The sequence below is a fragment of the Ascaphus truei genome, chromosome 3, assembly GCF_040206685.1.
Source record: "Ascaphus truei isolate aAscTru1 chromosome 3, aAscTru1.hap1, whole genome shotgun sequence".
Taxonomy (NCBI): domain Eukaryota; kingdom Metazoa; phylum Chordata; class Amphibia; order Anura; family Ascaphidae; genus Ascaphus; species Ascaphus truei.
The window spans coordinates 248,687,457-248,714,072 of NC_134485.1; the positions used below are offsets into that span (position 1 = coordinate 248,687,457).

The 26,616-nt window shown below is 44.1% G+C and overlaps 1 protein-coding gene across 2 annotated transcripts in view; it reads right to left on the reverse strand.

The window, feature by feature from the left end:
• Positions 1-26,616, reverse strand: part of OCA2 (OCA2 melanosomal transmembrane protein) — a 459,069-nt gene that overhangs the window by 25,293 nt on the left and 407,160 nt on the right. For both annotated transcript variants that reach the window (XM_075590565.1, XM_075590564.1), the window contains one exon: positions 17,858-17,951. In XM_075590565.1, the coding sequence (XP_075446680.1) occupies positions 17,858-17,951 (94 nt within the window). The remainder of the gene's footprint in view (positions 1-17,857; positions 17,952-26,616) is intronic.

Here is a 26,616-nt window from a genome sequence, read left to right on the forward strand (position 1 = left end):
TTTTGTCTCACCCAAGGTGCCCTCTCCTTGACTCAGTATAGGCTAGTTTGAACATCGTTTTCATAAATATTTTCAGTACCAGGATTTGTCGGATTACCTCCAGTTTATGTAGCCTTAGTGACCCGGAACAAAGTATCGTCCTTCAACATGAAATGTGTGAAACCCTTTGCCCCAATCTAATCAACTACCAGGTGATTACATACAACTACTTTTTCATATTGTATGTCCAGAACTGGGTCCTCCCTGTCTGACCCTGAAATTAGGCAGAGCAAATTCTGACAACCTTATGACCGTAGGTCTCCCTTTAACCTCCATCTGCCCTTCCCAACAAAGCAGGCCATTTTACACCCAGAGTAACTTGAGCCCCAAGCCAGTCCCATTTCTTCTTTTCAGGATTCATTGCTTCGGAGGGTAACGGTCAGGAGAGAAAGGGAAGAGGAACCATAGAGTTCAACCTTCTTCAGTACCTGCTTCAGGAGGTACGGAGGATAAAAGGGAATGGTAATTTGCCAGTCGCGGCCCAGTATAATGAGTTTGGGCAACCACAGAGCTACCCACACAAACAGGGATGACTCCATACCCTGTATCTTCAAAGATATTTGAGCTGTAGGGAATCATTGAGATCCCCATGGATACACTCAATACAGTAAGTGGCTTTATAGGAAACCCCCACAGGGTCCACCAGATTTTAGAGCACTAGCATCTTGGCAAATCCAGAATCGAGCAGGGCTTGTATGTACCTTTTAGCAATAAGTACCTGAAGGAGCATCGGACTGGATCCCTCTCTCAGGGAAGCTGTGGCTGTGGTCTGGGCAAAGGAGTGACGGTTGGTGTCCTCATTTTCTGCAGGCTGTACAGCTTTCCGGGTCAGGTCTGTAGAAATTTAACGACACTTCAGGAAGGCACCCAGACCAGGATGTGGGTGACTTGGGATTGGAATCGCCATCCATTCTCCACGTCTCTGCTTTGATTTCCCCGCATTGCAGTATTCCTCTGAGGAGCCAGTCGATCTCATACAGGCTTGTTTGTGGGGTTTGCATCCCTCTAATTGTGGAACAGTGTTGCTCAAGGGTCTGGGACAGGTGTCTCTGTCTGGGGGACTAGTTGGACTGCCACCAGAAGGGTTCCCGCTGTGTGGAATTTGACACTGACAGAGGCTGACAGAAATAGGCTGACAGAAATAGACTGTTCCACAATCTATTTTTTACTATGCTTGTCAGGTCAGTGCCAGCAGGTACAAAGTTGTTGTGCGATGGCCAGTGGTCATTCCTTTGATGTACTATGATAGGTTCAAAAGGGGTGGCGATATGTCTCTGGGGCAGGACTAGCCGGTCCAGAATTGTGGCCATGACCAATTTAAATTCCAAAGCCTTTTTACTTGGGAGGCTGCTTGTGCTTCTCCAATAAGTAGTGGTGTCAAAGTAGTTGCCCAACGATATATGGCCCCACCATGTGTGATGGCCACCATCTCAAAGTTCAGAAAGAATCCCTCTGGATCCTCTGGTCTGGTCATAGATGGGGCTTGTCTTGGCAGTTGACGTATCCACTTTGGTTGCAGAGCCTGCTGCTCTTTTTTACTTGGCCTTCCACTCTGTTTGCTGTTCCTGCCTCTCTGCTTGCTGAGCCTGCTAATGCAGGAATTGTTGAACACATTTTTCTATGGTTGTCTGTGGGGCCCTTCGAATTCCAAGGGCCATCTCTAGCATCCCACTTCTAGCACTAAATGTAGGTAATGCAAGCAGAGGTAAGTCCAGGAGACTTGGACATGGTGAAACAAATAAGACTTTTTTTCAGCCAAACAAGGCACCAACGACATACAGATTTAAAAAACACAGTCCAGTACATGAAAGCCCATTTACATACTGTATATAAAAAAGTAGGTTTCCCTTTTCTAAGTCAGGGACCCATACCAGAGATCTGCACACAGCCACAGCAGCAGTTTTCTGGTCACAGCAGCAGACGGTGGGCTGTCTTGACTTTTTAAAGGCCTTTTAAAGGATTTTATGAGAGACTTCAGCTGTGCTCGTTAATTACAATGCCTTTACCAGGCCCCGCTGGTTAACCCCTCATTCTTCGAGGTCCAACAGCCTTGGCCAGTTGTAGACTTCCCCCCATACTCGTTATAAGCCTCCCAAATATTGTCCAGCTAATTAAAAAAAATTATGGGGTCTTCTCGCCTACCACGCCCGCAAAGACTAATGCCTCCATCCAGTTCCCAAACATTTTTGGTACCAATGAATCCTTTAATCCATCATTAATGTCTTTATTTCTACATAGTCACCTGCCAAAATCTTTTCTTTAGTTGCCTGCGACAAATAATAACCCAGCGGTCTCACCAGAGATGAGCAACACTATATAAAGCGACTGTGTGATACAGTCTCTTTCCCTGCCGCTTGCAAACTTGACACTTCTGCCCCTAAACCTGCAACTACAGAGGCCTTTCACCCCATGCTGCAAGCCACCAGTGGCTTCACCTGGGGGCCTCGGATATCAACCCTGGGCCTTACACCCAATAAACCTGTTTCAGCTGCTATCACAGCCTGGGGACTAGGGGCCCCTGCTGCTCAGACGTCTGTCACTTCATGCGCGGGCTTCTTGGCTTGTGCAGCACTCCGGGAGCTTCCTTTTCCTCCATGGCTGATGCGATCAGACTGGAAAGACTGCTGGTGGTACCTCTCCTCCCATCTGTGTCTGAAATGCGGAGGGTGTGCGCGCTTCCACAGCAGCACTTACCCCAGGCTTCTCCTCCTCCGCTATGCCTCCAACATCACGTGTGCTACCAAGGACTCGCACCAGTCCTGCTTCCCCGTGAGTTGTCCTTTTCTCCTGTGCCACGCTCTGAGAGCTCCCTCTGCTTTCAAGGCTGAAGAGATCAGGCAGATGGGACCACCGCCAGGCTCGCAGCACCACTCTTCCCATCTGTGCCTGTACGTCAGGGGATGTGCATGCTTCAGCAGCAGCACTTCCCCAGGCTTCTCCTCCTCCAATATGCCTCCGATGTCCGAGGGGGCAAAGAATCTGGGAGTGAACCTATCCTCTCTCTGAGCCATCCTTTGCCATGCCGCGATGCTGCTCTCTGCAGCTCCTCCACCACGGGGAGGGGTAAGGGAAACGTCCTCTGGAATCTGAATTATTCTCTTTGCTGCAGATGCTACTTTTGCTGACCTCCTCCACAGACCCATGCTGCTGTATCTGCCCTGGACAAAGACTTCTCCTGTACCAGAAGAGACAATGGGAACAGCAAGGAAACCTGTTGGGGTGGTTGCCACAGGAGGAGAGTCACAAGGCGACAGCCCCTAAAATAACCTTCCAATCCCTCATCCTCCTCACCCCCCACACACATCACTCCATGGCCCCTTGGGCCAAGTGTCATGTTTCCCTTCGCCTAATTGGTCAGGGCTTTCTATACACCTGCAAAGACTTACATGTACATGTATTGGGTCTGAATACATTTAAATATATGGATATCTCTCTAAGCGCATCTGGTATGTTTTTTTGCTAAAAGACTCCAAATATATATATATTTTTTTTTAAAGAGAGAAATCAAAGAGTTTTCCAAATTTTATTGACAGGGAAATGACATTGTCAGTACAGTTATATGAAGTTTTTGATGTTGAACTATATATTGTATTCTTTTGAATTCAAAAGTAATGTATTCATTTAGCCCACTGTTAAAGTACATGACCTTACTGAAGTTATCCTTTGGCATTTAAATGTAAATATTCATACAACAGTGACCCAGGTTTAAGATGCCTGAAGTTGTGCACTGTATTTTAACACTACAAAATGCTATGCCCTGGGATTTATACATTATTGAAGAATGCTTTTTCCTCTTTTTTTTTTAACCAAAGGAATAAATACCACAGATGAAAATAGGAGTATTTCTGTGCTGATTACAAGCTGAATACTGAACAGAGAAGCATGCAAATGCACTGAAACATGTGTTTAGTGAGACACTGCAGAAGATCAAACTTTTACTTGCACTTGGAGTCCTGTGAGAGGGAGCAGAGTCAAACAGAACAGAGCAAAATAAGCGCTTCAAATAGGGTTTCTTCTGTCTTTATATACTGTATATTCAAATGGTATATAAATACAAAGTATATCTAAAATATTCCCGAGTTAACTAATGAAATGCATGGGTCATAATGTACCATTATCCCAATGATAGCAACGAGGACATGATACAAATTTGAAAATCTAATAAAAAATAATCTAGCAACAGACATGATTTGATTTAGAATGAACCCAGTTCATAATTATTTTGACACTGCAGAACATATGCCCTTTACAACTATAAATTGAATTGTGTGTCACTTACAAGGTTGACGATATTATTAGATTCTTAATTATTATTATTATTGTTAGATTCTGTAATGTTGTGGTATATGGATACCTTTACGTTACACTTGTGACAAACAGAACCAAAATGAAATCCTTGAGCCCCCTTGCAAGACTATGAAGAAAAAAGAAGTTGAGAACCAAAAGTACACAACATGCTCATTTTCATAAATCAATGTTTCTCAGCTTCTATCCTATTACATCCGCAGCAAACTACAACTGTATCTCATTTCCAAGTTTTTTTTCATTCTATAAAATTTTCTCCAGTTCCTCTCCTCAAAAAACTACAGTACACATATTTCAGATAAAGGTTACAAGGAATTCAATAGGGAATACGAGCTTTGAGGTAGACAATGGAAGGGAAAGATTACAACTAATTGGGTAAAGAATTATCAGTAGGCATCTCATCTGTGTTCATCTTGTCACTACCCAGAACACTTGTCTAAATACAAGCAGAAACCTCTTCCTTATTACTTTAAAGCAGCCACCCAAACCTTATATCCATTTAGTAAAAATGTAATCCAAAAAGTCTACAGGTTCACTATGCTTTCTCTGATGCAAGCATATGCCAAACATGGTATATACTGTATGCAACTTTTCCTTTAACCTTCTTTATTGTCATTTTAAAAAGTATAGATATTCTAATTAACTGGACCATTTGTATGACTGGACCTTCAATGCACTGAAAAAAACAAGGTGCTAGCTCTTACAGTCAAGACCATTTAAGATTTCTTTGTATTGTGTGCACTGTTGTAGCTTGCAACTCATGTGTTGCAAGTCTGTGGCATTATTTGAATGAATTAAGCCCTTTTGATATTGAGCACTGATTCATCATAAATCCTACTACCAGTACCAGAAATAAGGCGGTGAAATAATACATTTCTGAGAAAATGCATCAGAGGAATAGAAGTCTATCTTTGCCATTATATTTGTTATTACATTATGTTGGGGCTCGCTGATTTTTTTCTTTATAAATACATTAGAAATGTATTTTTAACAGTAAATGTCAAAGCAGAATGGAATATTTGTGCCCACTGTTTTTAAATTACAACAAAGTTTATTGCATTTTTAACTTAGACTGAATCATCGTGGAAGTAAAACAGAAAAAGCTAAAGTGGTGCAATAGCATCCAGCCACACCACCAATATCTTTAAATTGTCATGTTTGTCTGTTGTTGAAATATTTGTATTTCCTTTTTTTCTTAATCTTAAATTCAGTATAGTAAATCGTGTTGTTTACTTCAATAGGGCACATATTTTGACTGACTATGAAAAATGTAAAATCCTGTAGCACAGTTAAAGCATGCCCAGTGGGATATCAACATCATTAGTAAATTATAAATTAATACAAACACAGGGATGCAATCTCAACAGGCTAAAGGCCATTTATTAAAGATTTAGACATGCATAAATTTAGTTCTAGAACTTCAGATTTCATCTGTGTTTGACTGTTTCCCACAGATACAAGTGCTATTTATTTATTTCCCATTAACTAGTATCAAAATTATAGGGTTTGTATAAACATTATGTGCTAGTTTCCAGAACAATAATGACTGCATTTTCAATAAATAAAAATACAAAAACTGTGATGTATGCATGCTTCAATTTATTTTTAGATTTGCGTCAGGCAAAAATAATAAAAATTCAAAATGTTTTTTTATCAGTTTTGTTTAGTAAATAAAATAGCATTGTATTGAGAAAAGGCTTTTTTTCTGGGGTGGCGAATCAGTCTCCAAAATTGAATGTGACAGTATCTTAAACTCCTATTGAAAATGTTGAGAAGCTGGGTACCATTCAATGATACAGTAACATTCAAGTGAATGGACAGTATGTTACTGCATTGTTGACTGTCTTACCATCCTCCTCTTTGCAGTTATAGTGGCCACCAGTGGTGAACACTGGCCGCAAACGTACGTAATTCATGTGGGATTCAGTACTATTGACAACTATTGTACATAATGTGTGCATGCTACTGTATATGGCGTCAGATGGTTCCAAAGTGGATTAACGACACCAACTAGTTCATGAAAATTATACAGCTCAACCCACCTTATAACGCTGTGCTTGGGGTCCAAAGAATTTCAACGCATTATAAGCGGATCGCATTAGAAATAATGTACAATTGTATGCATTGTACAATAAAGTATTTAAGATAACAATAATCGTGTTGTAAAGTATTCATAAATACAAAAATTGGGAGTCACGCTTGCATTGCGTTATAAGCGGATTCGTGTTGTAATTGATCGCGTTATAACGGGGTTGAGCTGTATTTCTAAAATGCTGCCAAATCAATAACATCCCGCTGTACTGATCAGCATGGTATAAAAAAAAATATATATTGAAAGCTATTAAAATACACATTTACACTGTTGCGGGGGAAACTTTGTAAGCACCATACATGGTCTTGGCCATACTACCAATCAGAGATAGAGATCTGCAAATGTGTCCCAATTGTGTTTGCTGAATTAAATGCTTCATTTATTTTTTTATTTCACATTTTTATTAAATGATGCCAAGTCTCACAGGGTTAAAAAATGTGAGAAGGGTGTCTTGTATGCTACCGAAATTGTCAAAAATTCACAAGATAAATTCAGACCCTGTGATATAGAGGGATAGGGGGAAGAGGGAGCAAAGGGAGAGTCTTATTTAGTAGATGGCCCAATAACATACCTCCTCTGAGTCACTTATAATGTATTCCATGTGGTGAGAGACTTGTGAACACAAGTGAGATACCTGGTAAATATGCCAATACAATACCGTATTTAAATGAGCTTATTTTAATATATAAATTAGCTTTTTTTCTTCTGCATCTCAGGTGTGTTCACAGTTATGTAGAACAAGAAAGCAAACAGCGCACTGCCAGGGACTCAGGTGGTGAAAAAATAAAATCCATTTATTTCAGAACATATCTGATAAAAAACATCACCCCAGGGGGGGGTAACAAACAGCCTCCTACATGTTTTGGATGGGTAGGTCCTTTATCAAGGAGTGTGGAACATATGGCAATAAGGGTGTCTTATATACCCCTCACTAGATAAGAAAATATGAATCACCTGCAAAAAATCGTCTCAAAAACCCATTGCACATGCGCGTGGGGCGCCACCGTCGCCGATCAAATTTCCATCGGTAGGTACACCCCCCGCTCGATACGTGCATGTGCACCCACGAGAAGAGCACCTAATAGATATACTGCTCATACTAGATAGATAAAAATAGCCCTGTTATGTTACAATCTAAAGGACTCAGCCCATTCCTCACTGCGCATGCGCGTGACGTCACGCGAAGCGCCACCGTCGCTAGCCACGCATCGGCACCATCGCTAGCCCCACTCGCCACGCACATGCGCATAGCAGGGAAGGACACCCAATGGGTGTATACATAAGTAAATGTAGACAGAACAATGCTCCGCCCCCAAGGCCCGCCCCTACGGGCTCCCCATAGGTGTAGAGGTGCCACTCCTGAACCAATCAAAGATTGGAATGGGTGAAACACACTCCCACCCACTCGGCGCCGTTCCTGACGGCCCTGGAAGGTCAGGGATACATGAAAGTAAATACTAGCGCTCTTAATATAAACATAACACCCATGTTAATAAATATACATAGGGTATAAAAGCGCAAATACTATAAACACTAGGGGTAGGAAACCCCCCTTGTTGCCTCACGTTCCACCAGAAAAAGCATACTGCACCGACACACTTTATTCGAGCAAATACCCAGTATGTACCTGGCAGATACCTGGAATGCGCCGCTCCTCACCTCTGACAAGCCCCGTTGTGTTTGCCTTCCCAGCCTGGGTTCATGCCTGGCTGACGGGCGGCTGATCTGTTAAATGATAATGATTAGGATTTAATAGGCTGCAATGCTTCGCGTGTCTACCAGATGGCATAAATTCATGAATTGTAATGCAGTATATATATATATATACTGTGCAGTATTGCAGCCAGCGGGAATAAAATGCTTCAATCCCTGCCTGGAAAATAACCCAATATACTCGGGCAGAAAACAGTCACAAACCTCAATACACCCAGGTATACCCGAATTCGTGGGACTAGCCGAGCTCGAATAAAGTGTGTCGCCAGTGTATACAACAACATTAAACATATACATCAAAAATCCTTAGCTTTACATAAAAACATATACATGAATTCTAACCAGAGCAGAGAGATATCCCTATAGATTCTAAACACCTTAATAATACAATAAATGAAAAACTCCATGGATATCACAATGCTCCAGGAATGTGTACATCCTCCCTGGAAGATGCAAAAGTGAACCCACAATGTTATTTAAAAATTAATAATGATTATAAATACACTATTAATGAATTAAGTCAATTTATCAGAATAACTCCTAATGTTGACTGATAATAAATAGACCTTTATGTGGAAATATAGACACAATCATTATGATCTAGACAATATAAAGGCTAAGATTCAGTCTTAAGCAGAACTATATATAAACAGATTTATTTAGGTCAAAAAGTGGCTCAGATTCCACTCAATATTCAGACTGCAGGGGGCTCTAGTTTGTAACATAAATATCCAATAAGCCTCCCTGCAGTCCAAAAGATTGAGCAAATTGCCTTTCCTCTCATTCAGAAACACCCTTTCAATACCTCTCACTGTTAGTCCTTTTATCCCTCCTTTTTCACAAGTTGAAAAATGCTTCGAAACTGGGTGTGAACAGTCTTGTTTTTTTTAATTAACCTTATGTGTTCTAATATCCTAACCTTTAGGGATCTTGTTGTTCTTCCTACATAATTAATTCCACATTTGCACGTTAGAAGATATATCACGTACTGTGTGTCACAATTAATAAATGATTTGATCGGAAATGAATGCCCAGAGGAAGCACTTTCAAATTGGACTGAGGGTACCATAAATTGGCAGATTTTACATCCTCCACATCTGAAGGACCCTTTTGTAATAAATTTTCTAGTTTTCGTAGGTGTAGTCACATAACTTGGGGACACATAGGAAGCGATTGTCTTAGCTCTCCGATAAACAAACCGCGGACCTTTTGTGATACAATTTTTTAGACTCGTGTCTAGTGATAGGATATTCCAATATTTTTGAATAATATTTTGAACTTGTTGACTACATTTGTTGTATTGTGTAATCATAAGTGGTATATCCTTACCTATGTGGCCTGAGTGTCCTTTTTTGTCCCTACTCCTATCTTCTTTGATTAAAACATTGGGTTGAGAAACCCTTAAGTCTGCTGTCTCATCCGTTCTTACGCCCCTTTAGCTTGAACATTCAACAAAGTCTCTCTATCAATACTTGATACCTCTTCCAGGGCTCTAGTCACATTTTTGACATTATAACCTCGTTGTTGGAATCGATGACTCAATTCCCCCAGACTGTCTTGAGAAGCCCTCCTCAGTGGAGCAGTTTCTCCTCAGCCTGAGGAATTGGCCCTTAGGGATACCTTTAATGACTATATGGGGATGGCAGCTGTCTGCTCTAAGTAACATATTTTTCGTATTTGGTTTTCTGAAAGTTTCGGTTTTAATATTTCTTTCAATATCTATGAATTATTCGAAGGTCCAGATAGTCAATATGGTGCAAATCATATTTGTAAGTAAATTTAAAATTATTAGTGTTGAGATTAATATAATCAAAAAAAGCGTGCAATGTGACCAAATCCCCCTCCCAAATCATAATGAGGTCGTCAATAAACCTCTTATAAAACGTGATATGCTTTCTGAATCTATTAGTGCTCGTGAAGATAAATTGTGATTCCCACCACCCCATAAATAAATTAGCATACACCGGTGCAAAACTTGTGCCCATTGCAGTGCCCTGTTGTTGTAAATAAAATTTGTGATCAAATAAAAAATAATTGTGAGTGAGTAAAAAATTAATGGCATCTAGAATAAATGCCGTGTGAAATTGATTACTATCTGGACCCCCTATGAAATAATATACAGCTGCCACCCCCTGGTCATACTTGATAACAGAATACAGTGATGTAACATCTAGGGTTACCCACCATTACTGGGCTCCCCATTTAACAGGTTTTAATTTATTAATCATATCCCCTGAATCCAACAAGAAGAAGGAGGGTAAACCTCTAACAAACGGTTGCAGATACTGATCAATATACTTAGACAGACCATCTCCCAAAGATCCAATAGACAAAACGATTGGTCTCCCCTGAGGGTCGACCAATGTCTTATGGACCTTTGGGAGATGGTAGAAGACAGGAATAGTAGGATTGGGGTTCCACAAGAAAACTCTTTCAGTTTTATTCAAGACTTGAGTGATTTCGTCCATCTCTATAAGTTCATTATACACTTTGAGGAACCTTTCTGTGGGGTCACCTGGTAGTACAGAGTAGGTAGTGATATCCCCAAGTTGCCGATAGGCTTCCTTGAGGTAGGCAGCCCTACTCTGCACCACCACAGCATCCACCTTATCCGCATGCTTATTACAATAGTGGAATTATTTTGCAAAGATAACAGTGCTTGTTTTTCTCCTTTGTTCAAATTATGATTCGCGGTATAGGAACATGAAAAACCCTCTGCTAGGATACGTAAGTCCCTTATCACCAAGTTCTCAAAAGTCGTTAAAAACGGACTTTTGGCAAAAAGTTATGGCTCATACATCTCCTCCTCTGCAAAACTCATATTTCAGGTTGGCAAACAAAAACTATTGTTTTGCCATTTTTTTTCTTTTTTTTTTTTTTTAAAGAGGGACAATTTTGCATGATTTGTAATCTCGAGCACAAATTTCATGCATCTTTATTCAGGGACATTTGTGTTAGGCTGGTAGCCTAGTAAATAGAATATGAGAGACGAAAAGTTAATGACAGATAAGTAGAACTAAAGTATTAGGTTTTACACCTTCAACTACCACCCTGTTGCTGGGTAAAAATGTACTCAAACTATTTTAGGTGAAAAATTAAATTCAGCAAGCAGTTCCATTTTATTAGAAGTGTTCCTACTCATATCTAGAATACCTTTTGAGGTGAAACTTCTTTAGGCACACTACCACATAAGAAAAATTCCCTGGCAGTAAATAGAGTTGATGGGAACGGAAGTGACGTCACTGCTGGCAGAAGAGGCCATCCGCAAAATCAGTGTTGCCAGCTTCTACCAGCAGGAGTCACCAGAGAGGACACACACACCTGGATCCTGAACACCCTCTCTCCACCCCCCGAGTGAGCCGCAGAGCACCCGCCCCCATTGAGCTGCCGAGCACCCCCCCAGTGAGCCGCCTAGCACCCCCCCACCAGTGAACCGCCGAGCACCCCCACCCCCAGTAAGCTGCTGACCCCCCCCGCCAGCCGCCGAAAACCCCCTGTGTCCCCGTACCTCCACCGGGGGGCTGGCTCCAACAGAAGGCACCAGCAGTAGGACACACACAGCCGTGTCCGCAGCTTTACAGGGGGGGGGGACAGTCAGAAGAGAGGGGGTGGCAGGACATGGAGAATAACACACACACCACACACAGAGAGACACACACCACACTCAGAGAGATATACACACCACACTGATTGACACACACATTGACTAACTGACACACACATGCTGAGTAACTGGCACATACAAAGCCTGACACACACACACACACAGTCTGACACACTGACACACACACACAACCCCCTCACACTCTGACTGACAAATACACACACTGGCTGACCGACACACACACACACACACAAATGACACACACACAAATGACACACACACAAATGACACACACACACACACACACACACACACACACACACACACACACACACACACACACACACACACACAGATTGACGCACGCACACACACACACACAGATGTCCCCACACACTCTGACTGACACACACCACACACACACACACAGATGACTCCCTCACACTCTGACTCACACATACACATAATCACTGACACACACACACACACACACATAGACTGACTGACATAGTTACTATACATATAGAGGTGCAAATAGCTAAAACACGCATTCTAAGTCAAACTTCTTTGCGTTTTGGCACTGAAATTGTGTTTTGATTTTTAATTAAAACCATCATCATTACAAATACAATTTCTGTGACAAAACAGTGACAAAAGACAAAGAAGTTTCACTTAAAATTAGTGTGATCGGCACACACATAATTTTTTTTCTATATGTAGCCATGTGGCCCCAGGCTATATATTTCTGTGCCCTAGTACTAAGTCCTGGTAACAGCAGGCAGTGCTGGGGTTAATCCCTTCTCACGTGGCATAGCATGTCGACCTCTTCCCCGGTAAGTTAGTCTGTTGTAGTTTTCAGGTGCCTGCCTCAAAACCGTTGGAGTCACATCCCTCTTATGCAACATGATTGTAGCAACTTACAGGCTCATGTCTGGTCTTGTAAGCTGCTGGGACCACATGTCAGGAGGAGGGTCTAGCTGCAGTTTTGGTTCTGTCCAATCAATGGTGCAGAGTGGTAAGGTCCCTCCCCCTGTATAAACAATGTGGGTGTCCATCAAATTGGTGTGTCTGTCAGTATTCTTTGCTGTGTTCTCGGATTCTCCCAGCCCTAGCCATGGGCAAGGTGGGTGTCTGTCTGTTCTGCATGGTCCCTTAGGGGGGGATGGTAGAGTTCTCCTTAGGGAGTGTTTTCCTGCCTCATGGAATGAGGGTGCCGAAACTAGCCTGGGGGCCTCAAGCCTGCGGGGTGACTAATCAATGGAGGGACAGAGTGTTCTACCATTGTTGGTAGTTCCTGCTTTGCCCATGGAGTGAAGATGCTGAGACTGGCCTGGGGGCCTCAAGCCCTTGGGATGCCTTGTCCTATCCTGCCCAGAGAAGGGATGATACCCCTGGGCTGGGAGACATGCAGAAAGAGAACTATGTTACCTACTGTTTGGCCAATAAATCTGTTGTACTAGCACTGGCACTGGCACACCAGAGTCCTTCTTGTCCTATGGAAGTTCCTGGGGGGATGAACCCCTGTCTATAGCAGGAGCCCTACAGGTGGAGGCGCTGCACCAACAAAGGCCATCCTGTACCGCAAAACTCCCTACCATCACGGAGACTCAACTTCCTGAGAACGAACAGGTGAGCACCACAGCACCACAATACCCTATTGTGACAGTAGGGGTTGCTAGCATCACAAAACTGAAATGAAGCCCCGCTAGCTACCCCTATATCCATGTAACTTGACCACCTAGGTAAGGCTTATTTGGGCCAAATACACTTTAATATCTGGGGAAGAACAGGGAATGTGTAAATGTAACCCATGTCTGTAAGAATGTATTTCAAAGCCTGTATTCTTTATTCCCTGTGACAATCCTTCCCCTAGTTTAATGAATCAACATTGTTCTGTTATGTGATTTGGGAGTCAGCCCTTTAAAGTGTAAATTGGATTATGTGACAGTATGTACTAATTTCTAAGATAGCAGACTTGTAATGTGATTTGCATGTGTAAATTTCTATGATGGGGACTCAGTGATATAATCAGCTGAGGTTCCTGCAGAGAAATGTGTATTGAGACAAAGGCTAGGAGCATGGAGGTGATAAAGACATTTGGTGAGTGGAAGAGTGGACAATCAAGTCTGCTCTGATTGGCAAGCAGCCTCTGTCCCATGTAAAGGATAGCCACAGAGGGCTATATAAGAGGTACTGATGATCAGAGAATCTATCTGAGAGACAGAGACATTCTGTGAAGGAGTTTGGATCTAGAATGTGACCAGCTGGAGATAGATGTCAGAGGGGCTGCTGTGTGATCAGCACTCTGATATCCTGGACGAGAAGCAGGACAGAGCAAGTCTTCCTGAAGCAGGCCCCTGTACCTAGCGAGGCTAGAATCTACTCCCCAGGTCCCCAATTGGTATTGTATCTTGTTTTGTGCATCTTTGTTTAGTCTGCTGGCGTGCCAGAATAAACCTCATTTAATTCAACAACCTTGTCCTGTCTGGTGCTAGTGATCCCGGTGGTTTCGGTGTAAAAGTACTGGTCTCCCATGACACCTATATACCAGCTAAATCTCCCTTGGAGGGGGGGAGAGATTGGGGTGTTGCATATATACGAGACAATTTGATAGTATGATGTAAGAATTGTATCATTATATTGTGTGTGTGTGTGTGTGTGTGTGTGTGTGTATATATATATATATATATATATATACTGTACATTTATTTTATTTTATTTATTTCAATAATATGTATATACAGTATGTATATGTATATGTATATACACACACACATATATATATATATATATATATATATATATATATATATACACACCTGCTTTTAATGAAGCCTAGTGGTAGTGCGATAATTAGTGTTGATTATTTATTTTTTAAGGGAGTTAGCTTTGAGAATATATTGTAATCTTAACTATATTAATGTAGTAGGGTTCCCCTGGTGTCCCTTTACCTGCGCTACCAAGCGGGGACCCCGTGGCATGTCAGGGAGCTGAGGGGGTGAGCATGTCACTGGGGGCTCCCGGCGGCATCAGTTAAAGGGTGCCGTCATGTTTTCGGTGTTTTCCGCGGAGGCTCGCGCATGCGCAGAAGCAACACGGCGGCCATGTTAGGGTTGGCGCGAGGTTCGCGCATGCGCAGTAAGTATTTGGAGTTGTGATGGCCATTACACTTAGCTCAGGGACTCCCCAAGGTCGCGCATGCGCAGAGAAGAGCAGCGGCGGCCATTACAAATGCGCGCATGCGCAGGAGAGATAGAGCATGTGGCCTCAATAGAATAGGAATAAATAACAATACAGACCGGCGCCTCAAAGTCCAAAACTGAAATGAGTCCAAAGATGTGCTGCAGTGTCCAAAAACGCTGATCCGGTAGAAGGACTGCAAACTCCACAGCAGCACACATAGTATCATGCAAGGGAGATAAAGAGAAAGATCATAGCGTGACACTGCAGACTATAATATCATATAACTCATACAAACAGGACATACATGACAAACAACACTAACAAAAAGGCTGACACTATAACAGAGATTTATTTAGACAATACTAAAAACAAGAGGAGCTTTGGAGCGGGTCTAGGATCCAGTGTGGTAAAAATGGAATCCTACTTACAGCAATCCAGAAGGGTTCAAGCGGTGTGTATACTGTGCAGTTCTTTTTTCAGCTTATCCTCGGCGCGTGGTGCTGCTGAAATGGCCGCCGGCGCTTCCTCCGGTTACTCTCGGGCTCAGCGTCCCTGCAGGCCAAACCTCGCGAGATTTCCCGTCAACCGTGACGTCACTCGCTAGGTGGAGCTACTCGCCGCCGCTTTCTCCTATATCGCACGTCTACACCGTTCGCTCGAGCTGTGACTGGGTGCTGTGACCTGCTCCTTTGATGCTCTCTTCCAAATGATCTCTAAAAACACCCAACGCGTTTCGTGCGCATGCGCACTTCTTCAGGGGTGATTAGCACAGTCCATGGTTGCCTTTTGTAATGGCAGGTACAGTCCAATTGGTGGAATTAAAATGTCTTTACACATGAATTCATATAAGACACCTTTACTGCATCTTAGATTTTAAATACATGTAGTTTCCGGTGCAAGCTTTGTAACAAGGATGTAGGATAATTAACTACTTGGAGTCATTTACACCAATTTCCTACTTTATATGTCAGGACAACATGCTTGATCTGTTTTATGTTTGTATGATTTTTGTTAAATGTTGTGTATGTTGTTTATATATGTAAGGCTGCCATAGCTTAGCACAACCATGATTGACAGGTCAATCAGCCAATTACCATTGCTGAAAACGAATGTGTAAAGACATTTTAATTCCACCAATTGGACTGTACCTGCCATTACAAAAGGCAACCATGGACTGTGCTAATCATCCCCTGAAGAAGTGCGCATGCGCACGAAATGCGTTGGGTGTTTTTAGAGATCATTTGGAAGAGAGCATCAAAGGAGCAGGTCACAGCACCCAGTCACAGCTCGAGCGAACGGTGTAGACGTGCGATATAGGAGAAAGCGGCGGCGAGTAGCTCCACCTAGCGAGTGACGTCATGGTTGACGGGAAATCTCGCGAGGTTTGGCCTGCAGGGACGCTGAGCCCGAGAGTAACCGGAGGAAGCGCCGGCGGCCATTACAGCAGCACCACGCGCCGAGGATAAGCTGAAAAAAAACTGCACAGTATACACACCGCTTGAACCCTTCTGGATTGTTGTAAGTAGGATTCCAGTTTTACCACACTGGATCCTAGACCCGCTCCAAAGCTCCTCTTGTTTTTAGTATTGTCTAAATAAATCTCTGTTATAGTGTCAGCCTTTTTGTTAGTGTTGTTTGTCATGTATGTCCTGTTTGTATGAGTTATATGATATTATAGTCTGCAGTGTCACGCTATGATCTTTATCTCCCTTGCATGATACTACGTGTGCTGCTGTGGAGTTTGCAGTCCTTCTACCGGATCAGCGTTTTTGGACACTGCAGCACATCTTTGGACTCATTTCAGTTTTGGACTTTGAGGCGCCGGTCTGTATTGTTATTTCTGTGTTTTTCTAACTGTGTTTGGGTTAGGTTTTCCTGGCAGCCGTCCTTTATAATTTTTCACATTGTGTTTGCATTGTATATTGTATAATTTATATATTGTTTAGCGCTATTCACACCACCCTTTTTTCTTACTCAATAGAATAGGGCTGCATGGAGAACTACAACACACAGCAGCCCCTGCGACTGCTAACCAACTGACACCAGGGAGCCAATGGAGTGGCCAGATCTCCAGAGGCAGACATTTGGCGCGCAGAGGAAGGAAGGTCAGTTGGAGCTGGGACACAGAGGCCCTAGCTAGGCCCAACTCACCTTCAGCTTGTGTCTGCTACAGGGACGCCCCCTAGGACGCCCCCTAGGATAGGGACAGGGTCCTGTAGAGCCAGCTTCAGTGAGAGTCACAGCCAGGAAGCGTGGGAATCCTGCCACTGTTGTGTTGGTGAATTACCCTCTGTAGCATCAGAGGCAGAAACATTCTAACGGTGGATCACTCCAGGCGGGAGCTACCCATCGTTGAAGCAGAGGCATCTTGAATCATCTCCTGGATCAAGGGATCATTTCCAAGTACAGCTCATCTGCACGCCCGGGTGTGGGCACACCCGGCAGGTACCTTCACCATACACCAAGTGCACCAACCCTCATCTCAATGTAGTGGGCAGCGCTGTCTCACACTGGGATTGGTGGGGGACTCTTGGGACACTTGGGTATAGGGTATGAGGTTACGGCCCAGTGAGGTCAGTGTTACAGGATGACACTTATGTAATGTTGGTATACTGTGTTCTGTTATTCTGCATATAGTAAACTGTTTAACCATAACCTGGTGTATGTGGTTACTGTATGTGGGTCCTGTGTCAGGATTTATTCTATACTTTAGGATCCTGCACAGGTGGAGGAACTGTTATATTGTGAGTACGTCCCATGATACACCCCAGGTTCCCATCTGCGGAGGCTCAGGCCTCCTGTGAGCCTGACAGGTATTGCACCACACCTGGTAATGCATGTAGATTTTCCCACATGGTCCCTATCTGCGATTGGGGGGGGGGGGGGAGAAAGTGTGTTACATTAAGAAAAGATTATCTTACCTCCCAAACAAGCTCCAATGGCCAGGGCGAAAATCAGAGGTTTCACTGGTAGATTTACATCGGCATCTTGGCTCAAATTTATGAGAACTGGAATCTTAAATGAAAAAAAAAAAAACATTTCCCTTTTAATTCCTAAATGTTTTAAATGGTAAAAATCTAAACATTTTGCATAACAAAAAGATTAAATAAATGGTTTGGAAATCATGTAAGTTTCTCACTAGAATATCTATTCCGTGGTTCTCCTGTGCATACAACTGGTGCTGCACAATGGAAATGAAACAGGGAACATGACACAAGAATAAAAGATTAAAGATAATGCAAGAATTCAGACGCAATGTGAAAAGCCAGTACTGACTTCATAAACTGCCTGCTATGTTAACAAACGCAGACATGTGGGGGAGAAAATAATCAGAGAAGTTTAAGGCTCTCCACATTTTACCCATGTTAGGCCAGATTTAGTTTAACGGTGCAGAACATTAGCACAAAGCACTTTCATCGCAAACTAAATTTGATAGTTCAGCTATGTATTACTGTAATTCCTAACACACCAGGCTAAAATCGCATGTGCATGTCCACATCCAGGAGTTCCTTTTTGCAGTGATAAGAATGACCTGTTTCCTTAAACAATGTTTAATTGACCATAAAGTGTCATCTGTTTTGCAATTTCACGAGTAAACCAGTCAGTTTAGAGATTCAAGAAAAGGATGTGTTCCTTTAGTAATGAGTTATAGTACATTATTACAATTTGATGGTCAATAATTGCCAAAAAAATGTATTGTACTGTACACATTAGATGCTGATATCAGCACAAAAGAATACAGCATTACCTATGGTGTTGCACATCTCCACTCACGATAAATTACTTAATCTAAAGTGTTTTCTCATCTTCTTCAAGTAGTTACTTGAAATATCCAGAATGCAGTTTTAGATGGTCTTGCCATGCTGTTGTATGCAGTTAAACACACACAATTCATCATTTCAGAACACAATATGAATACGAAATGTCTCTGCCAGATTTAAACACATCGGCAAATGAGTCAGAGTACATACTGTAAATACATGGAGGGATAAAATATGAACCTAGCTTCCACTACTGAGAAATAGCTTTTAAAAAGTATTCACTCGCAGTATATCACTGACGATACAGTAACATGGAAATACTGTTACTGTACATTACTACTACTAAAATCATATGAAATTTTGGGAAGAAAATGGATATATCAAAAACTCAGTAGATCAGTGATTCCAAAGCTGGGAGAGTGACTGGTGGAACATCCACACTAAGAGATACAGAAACTGACAGAAAAGGGAGGAGCGACCATTTATAGGGTTGCCAGGTGTCCAGTATTGAACCGGACTGTCCTGTATTTGAACACACTGTCCAGTATAAAAATGGGAGGTAATACTGGACATGTATATGTACAGTATTACCTCTCTGGACTTAGTGACGTGACCAGCTTGGGGTGCTGTGGGATTTCCCGAGCAAGGAGCGAGCAGAACTGTTGCTAAGGGTATGGGCAGCTTCCTCCATCCTGGTTGGCTGCTGCTGGGTAATGCATCTAATCAAGAGGAGGTCAGGAGTCTAAGAGTGGGGTAGAGGAGAGGAGGAAACTGCATGGAGCAGAGAGGGGTGTGTGTGTGTGTGTGTGTGTGTGTGTGTGTGTGTGTGTGTGTGTGTGTGTGTGTGTGTGTGTGTGTGTGTGTGTGTGTGTGTGTGTGTCTCGAGCGCATCACACCTTTCACCATCGTGTCCAGTATTTTTGGAGAAGTCGTCTGGCAACCCTAGTGAAAAACACAGAGGATCAGAGAAAGTGAAAATATGCTCGACAAGGAATGTTCCAGTACTGCAGAGGATTTTAATCCCTTTAATTTGAATAGGGATAAACTCTTCTCCAGAACTGGGAAGCAGCATATTGAATAAGGGCCAGAAAAGTAGTGACAAAGAGAAACAAGGCAGATTCACTGCATCAACAACCGGATGAATATATTACATTCTGTAAAACCAATCCAAGCCTATGGCAAAACAAAATAAAGTAACTGGTTCATGATGAAATTGTGCATACTCCAATATCCATATTGGACTCCACTCTTAACATAGGGTTATTATTTTCTTCCAAAATCCATTTTGGAGTGGACTGATGTCCCACGACCTTCCGAGCTGCTATGTTTGGTCCAGGCAAAAATGAGTAGAAACTGCTTCAGCTGAGCAGCAATACCATACTGCATTGGTATTAGTATGCTGCATTGTCTAGTGCAGCTCGATAATCACTAGTTGGTGTGAAAAGATATTACAGGTTTACGCATGCTGTAGTCACTCGATTACTGCAACGATGTCTATCTTCTGTTGGAAAAAGCAAAAAGCTAAATTATAATGTTACTTTTTTGATTCCCCACTCCAGTGAGTATTATCTATTTTTTTATTGAATACACTTAATTATTTCCAATCTCTCGTATTTTCCTTGGTTTGTTATAGGATAAATATAAGTATCAATACCAACAGTTGCTTGACTAGTTTTGAGCTTTGCGGACAAGGCTAACACAAACCAACTTGCCCAAAAGAGCAGCATGACTGGAATAGATTACAAAAAAAGAAATGTTATTGCTCAGCAGAGCACAGCCATAGTTATCAGAGTCTTTTAAAGAACACATCTATCAATCTTTTATATCTTTGTACACTCAAATGAAGAATGCATGGTTTGTGAATGTAATATGCACTCCCATAACGTTTCATGCAACCTTCTTATCAAAATGATACATTAAGAAAAAAACACAAAGAAAAGGTTTTGAATTAAATACAAAAATACTTTTTGAGCAGTTTTTTTTTTAACCTCACAGCTACTTATTTCAGACATCTAATTTTAGATACACACTCGTACATTATCTTTACTCTATTGCAGGATGGATGAGGGTATTGATGACCAAGTAATAAGACAGCCTTCAAAGAATAGCTTAAAGATCAAAGATAATGAGCTATGTAATTATGGAAACATACTGTATCCTTATGTGAAAAAACAGAAAGTGAATCCCTGTGCTTCAGTACACGGAGAAGTGCAGTGAATATATATATATTGTGACAAACGGCTTACTCCGGGGCTCTGCCGTCTGTCCGGGGCTGTTAGAACACGGTCTTTTAGGGTAGGTTAAATGACGAGGCGTCACGTGCTGTTCCTTTAAACAGGCTATGCCTGGTTTATTCAGTCCCAGGCACTGAGACTGCCACATTGCATACAACAGAAACACAAGCAAAACAAAAACCTGCTCACCTGAGCAATAACTAAACGTAGGTTTACCCTGACTCAGGTTTGAAGTGGCTTTTCCACTTCCAACAACAAAATAAGGAACTTTGCAGTTTTAGACAAAAAAGAGCAGAATGATTTAACCTGTTTGGGGAGAGGCTTTTCCCCTCTCTGCTTCCAGCAGACCTCCTGCCTCCAGGCTCTTGGGGGAGAGGGCAGAGGAAGCAGGAAATCAGTCTTAAATACCCGATTTCTAATTATCAGGACAGGTGACAGAAATCAGGCAGCAGACAAACTCTGGTTTGGATCCCTCATCCCTCAGTTCCAGCACTTGCCAAACTGTGGGATGGAGTGCATGTATTATGAGGCTGCACTTCCAGCCTAAACAGGATAGAAACTGTTCAGTATCCTGGGAGCCCTATATATGGAATTTATTACCATCCCCTGGTTTCTGTCACAATATATATATAGTAAATTTTTACTCTTTGATAAAGTCCTCCTCTTGACGAACCGCGTCTGAGTATCTCTTTTTGCTGATGTTCACTTTCTGATTCAATAAAGTTTTTTACTTTTTCAATGCGTCTGGCTTTTTGGAGGAGCTGTGACTGCTGAGTCACTCGTTTTTTCTTCCCCTGGTAACAATGGTAACCTGAATTTTGTAGTTAGGATTAAGTGTCCACCACAACTGAGGACATTTCTTTGAAGTGGTTTGTGGTGAAGAGTGGACTAAGGAACTATGTCAGTGACTGAATTTAAAAGTCATATTATGTTCATGAATTGTGCCATTGATGGATTTGCATGGCTTCAGAACAGTCGGACCTCCTTTGTAATGTGAGAAGGGATGGGGGAGCACAGCGTAAGGAATGGTGGAGTGTGATTGTGTTATCTCCCTATGATGTTCGGTGGCGTTCTGACACCCTTGGAGTGTCCTCAGAGGGAGGTTTATACTCCTTAGAGAAGGGTTAAGACTTAGGTGGGTGAAACAAGTCTATGGATGCAAAATGAATGCAAAATGAATCAATAAAAGGAAAACTTACACGGCCTTGTGTAAGTTGTATCCCATCAAGGTTTCTTTTGCAGTCTTATCTTTCTTCTGGATGATCCTTCTTCTTTCTTTATGGTCTTCTCTTTCTGTCTCTTCTTCTTGCTGTGATCTTGATGTTTGTCGTTGGACGAATCTTCACATTGGTTCTCCTAATAAAGTAGATATTAAGCAGCAGAGAATCAACCTGTGGCAGCGATGGTTCCAGGCCGGAGCAGTTGGAGGACATCAGATCTCAAAGGAGAGAAACACACACCATAGTGTACAGTAGATGGTAACAAAATACATTTATACCATGAAGTAAAAATGGAGGCATACAATATTGAAGAGGTAACACAGCAGGGTATGTATGGTACAGAAGGGGTGATACACCGAGTCGCGACCTCAGGGTTTTAACTCACAGACACCGCTGTGAGTCTCTTCCGCATCCACGCACAGCGGTGTCTGTGAGGTAAAACCCTGAGGTCGCGACTCGGTGTATCACCCCTTCTGTACCATACATATCCTGCTGTGTTACCTCTTCAATATTGTTAATAAGAGTTCAGAGATGAGTGGGAGTGGGTAACGGTTCTTCACCGTGATGCGGTTCAGTCCCCTGTAGTCAATACACAGTCTGAGAGCTTCTTAATGAAGAAGAATCCAGCCCCCGCGGGTGAAGTGGAATGCCGTATGAAGCCCCGCTTCAAGTTCTCGCAATATATTCGGATATGGCTTCTGTCTCCGGCAGAGAAAGGGGGTAGGATTTGGATTTGGGCAAAGTGTATCCAGGTGCAATGTCAATCGGACAATCATATGATCTGTGAGGGGGTAGTAGCTTGGATTGAGTCTTGCTAAATACATCCAAAAAATCAGCGTATGGGGTGGGTAAGTCTCCCTTGGGATTGGATGTATTAGCTAGCAGTTGAGGCAAAGGTACAGCTGGTGGTGACGACTCCTCTGACCTTGACCTCCAGGCTGCGGATTGTGCTGCTGCAACCAAGGTAGGCCAAGGGTGACCGGTGTTCCAGGAGCATGGATAACATCCAAGGTCAGGGTCTCCTTGTAGGAAGAAGAAGAAAGAGTGAGAGGGCAGGTCTCCAAGGAGATTTAAGCCGGGGTGAGTGGACGGTCATCGATCCCTACCAAGGCTACGGGAGATTTCTTCCTAATGAGTGGGATCAGGTTCTGTTCAGAGAAGGTCTGGTCAACGAAATTTCCTCCCGCACCGAAATCGATAAATGGAGCTGTGGAAGTGCGGAAGGTAGGACAGAGAGGGAGACAGGAATGGTCAACTTCTTGGGAAGTTCACTTTTGGGAAGGGGACAAGGGAAGTTGGCACCCAGGGATAGCCCCTTCGTACTCACTGGGCTTGGTCATTTCCCGGACACAGTGGGAATTCACGGACCAGATGCTCGGAAGATCCGCAGTGGTAACATAACCCACCGGCTCGGCAAAATTGCCGTATCGGTGCCCGGGGATGTTGGACTCCGAGTTGCATCGGTTCTGCAGTAAGTGTAAGTGGAGTAACCCTGAGTAAGTGATACCTTCTTGTCTGTTAATTGTACTATATTGCTGTGTTCACCTTATTTAAGGAATAAATTATATTTTATTATATCTAAGCCTCGTTCAGTTCAACCCAGATATGTGGTGTTCATTATATCTTGTCATAAGCTAACGTGACAAGCTCTATAATTAACTGGTGGCAAGCGGCTGGATTGAACTAGACCTGTTTTACAGTATACTGCGGGATACTGTAACATAGTAGGAACTTGATGGTAATTGCGAGTTCCTGGGACTAAAGATATTGAACACACAGTAGTGCAACAGTTAACACAAGTTGTAACACCACCTCACTGCTGCGACTGAACCATGAGCGAGGCTGAAGGCTCATCCAACATGTGGACCCGAGCTCAGCTGAAGGAAAAGTGCCATGAATATGGACTGCCCTATGAGAACCAGGAGGTCGCAGACATGGTTGACGCAATCGGTGACTATGAAGCCCGGCTTGCAGAGCCTCAGGATACAGCTCAGCTTGCCCTTATAAAGCCACCCGGAGATCAGGGAAGGAACCCAGTGCCGGGGCGGCGGAATCTCGGGGAGGGAACGAGTGCACCTCCCGGGAGCAGTGCAACAGGAGGGGTACTGGTTTCTGCGGCTACCAGTCCGTTCACCCCTGAAATGTTGGCACTGATTACTGCGTGGGGAGACAGAGGGACACCGGAGGAGCGGCTGCAGTTTATCACTATGGCAGTGAACAGACCTGCTTATTGCCCCCCTGTCCAACCAAACACAGATGAACTCAAGCTGGACCAGCACAATCTCGACCAAGTTCATGGAAGGCACTGACCATATTGACAGTTTCTTAAAGAACTTTGAAACGCAGTGCCAGCGGTACAAAGTGCTTCCACAGCATAGGGTTGCACGTTTGGACCCCTTACTGTCCGGCTTGGCTAAGCAGACAATGATGGCGCTTCCAGATGAGTATGCGGATGACTACAAACACCTGAAAGATCTGTTATTGTTTCAGTACGGTTTTACCCCTGAAGCCTACCGGGGTAAATTCCGGCAGGAAGAGAGGCAGCCCCAGGAGTCCTATGTTACCTACGTGACCCGCATGGCTTTATACGGGATATGCTGGGTGGAGGGTTATGAGGCACGGACTTACCAACGCCTGCTGGACCTCATCTTTCAGGAGCAGCTCATGGAGCAGTGCCCGCCGGTGGTGAGGACTTGGGTGTACGACAAGAAGCCCAAGACTTACCAGGAGGCGGCGAGGCTTGCAGACGACTATGTGGCCAGCCGAGCCCTGATGACCGCCAAACCAGTAGCCAAGGCGGCGGTGGCGGCGGCACCGGCAAGAAAGTCTGCCAATACCCCACAATGGACTCAGAGGCCGCCTGCGGGCAGCAGTCCACCGAAGGCGGGGGAGCTCCGGCACGAGCGCCGGTGCTACAACTGCAACCGCCCTGGTCACATCAGACCAGATTGCCCAGAACCCCTGCGTTCCGGCGGATCCCATCTGGGGCAACCCACCCGAGCTGTGAAGCTTGTAGCCCGCGTGCGGGTGGCTTCCACCAAAGACTCCGAACCGGTCATGGAACCAACTCCCAGCGAGACGACCCATGCAGCACCTGTCCCGGTTTCATCGGTGCCTACAGCCAGGAGTGGAGGACATCTCAGCGCGGACCTGCAGCAGACGGACGGCCGGAGCAGACATCTCACCCCGGTCACAGTCGGTGACCGGCAAGCAGTCGGCTTGCTGGATTCAGGGGCTGCAGTGATCCTGGTCTGACCTGATATGGTCCGGCCAGAGGAATTGATCCCAGTCCCTGAGATACAGATCACTGTGGCCGACGGAGAGCCATGTTTCCTGCAAGTGGCCAGAATCTTTTTGGATTGGGGGGAGGGCCAGGGTGTGCAGGAGGTGGGGGTTTCACCCGGTTTGGATGCCGATGTTCTTCTTGGCAACGATCTGGGACCGATGACCTGCACCTATGACCGAGTGCCCAAACCCGCTGCAGTGGCGGCGGTTACCCGGAGCCAGACCGTGGCAATGGCGGTGGCGCCAGTCCCCCAGCCTTTGGGACCAACGTTAGCGGAGGGCGCAGAGGAGCCCGGGGAGGTAAGCCAGGATCAGTTGCAACCACAGACTGACTTACTGTTTCCTCTCACCCTTCCCCATTCCCCTGACAATGACATGACTGGGGGGTGGCCAGAATTAGGTGCCCAGTTTAAGGAGGCAGTGAAGGCAGACCCTACCCTGGCCGGCTTGAGACTTAGGGCATCTGAATCTCAGGCAGGGGAGGGCACTGAGCGCTGCCTATGGTATAAGGGACTCCTGTATAGAGAAGAAGGGAACCCAGGGATAGAGGAGGGATTGACCGGTAAGCGACAGCTAGTAGTGCCCCAGGGGTACCGACAGCAACTGTCACGGGTAGCTCACTCTATTCCGTTAGCAGGACATCAGGGGGTCAACAGAACGCGAGCCCGGTTATTACAGCGTTACTACTGGCCGGGGGCATCTCGAGATGTGGGCACTTTCTGCCGCTCTTGTGATGCCTGCCAGCGAGTGGGTAAGGCGGGCGACCGTGTGAAGGCACCCCTGAAACCCCTACCGATAATAGAGGAACCATTCCAGAAAGTAGCGATGGATCTTGTAGGACCCCTTATGATTTCTAGCAGGCAGGGAAACACTGTGGAGCAGGTGGAGATAGGGGCACAGTTGAGTGCAAGGCAGAAGGGAGAAGCCAGGGACATGCTAGCTAAGTATGGGGCCCTCTTCACTGACATGCCAGGGACCACACATCTCACAAAACACCCAGTGCTCACAGGGGACCTGCAGCCTCTGCATAAGCACGCTTATAGAGTGTCAGCAGAGGTCAAGACCAGTATGGAGAGGGAGATAGAGGATATGCTGACCCTAGGGGTAATTACTCCGTCCCAGAGTCCTTGGGCAAGTCCGGTAGTCCTAGTTCCTAGAAGGACAAGACCACCCGGTTTTG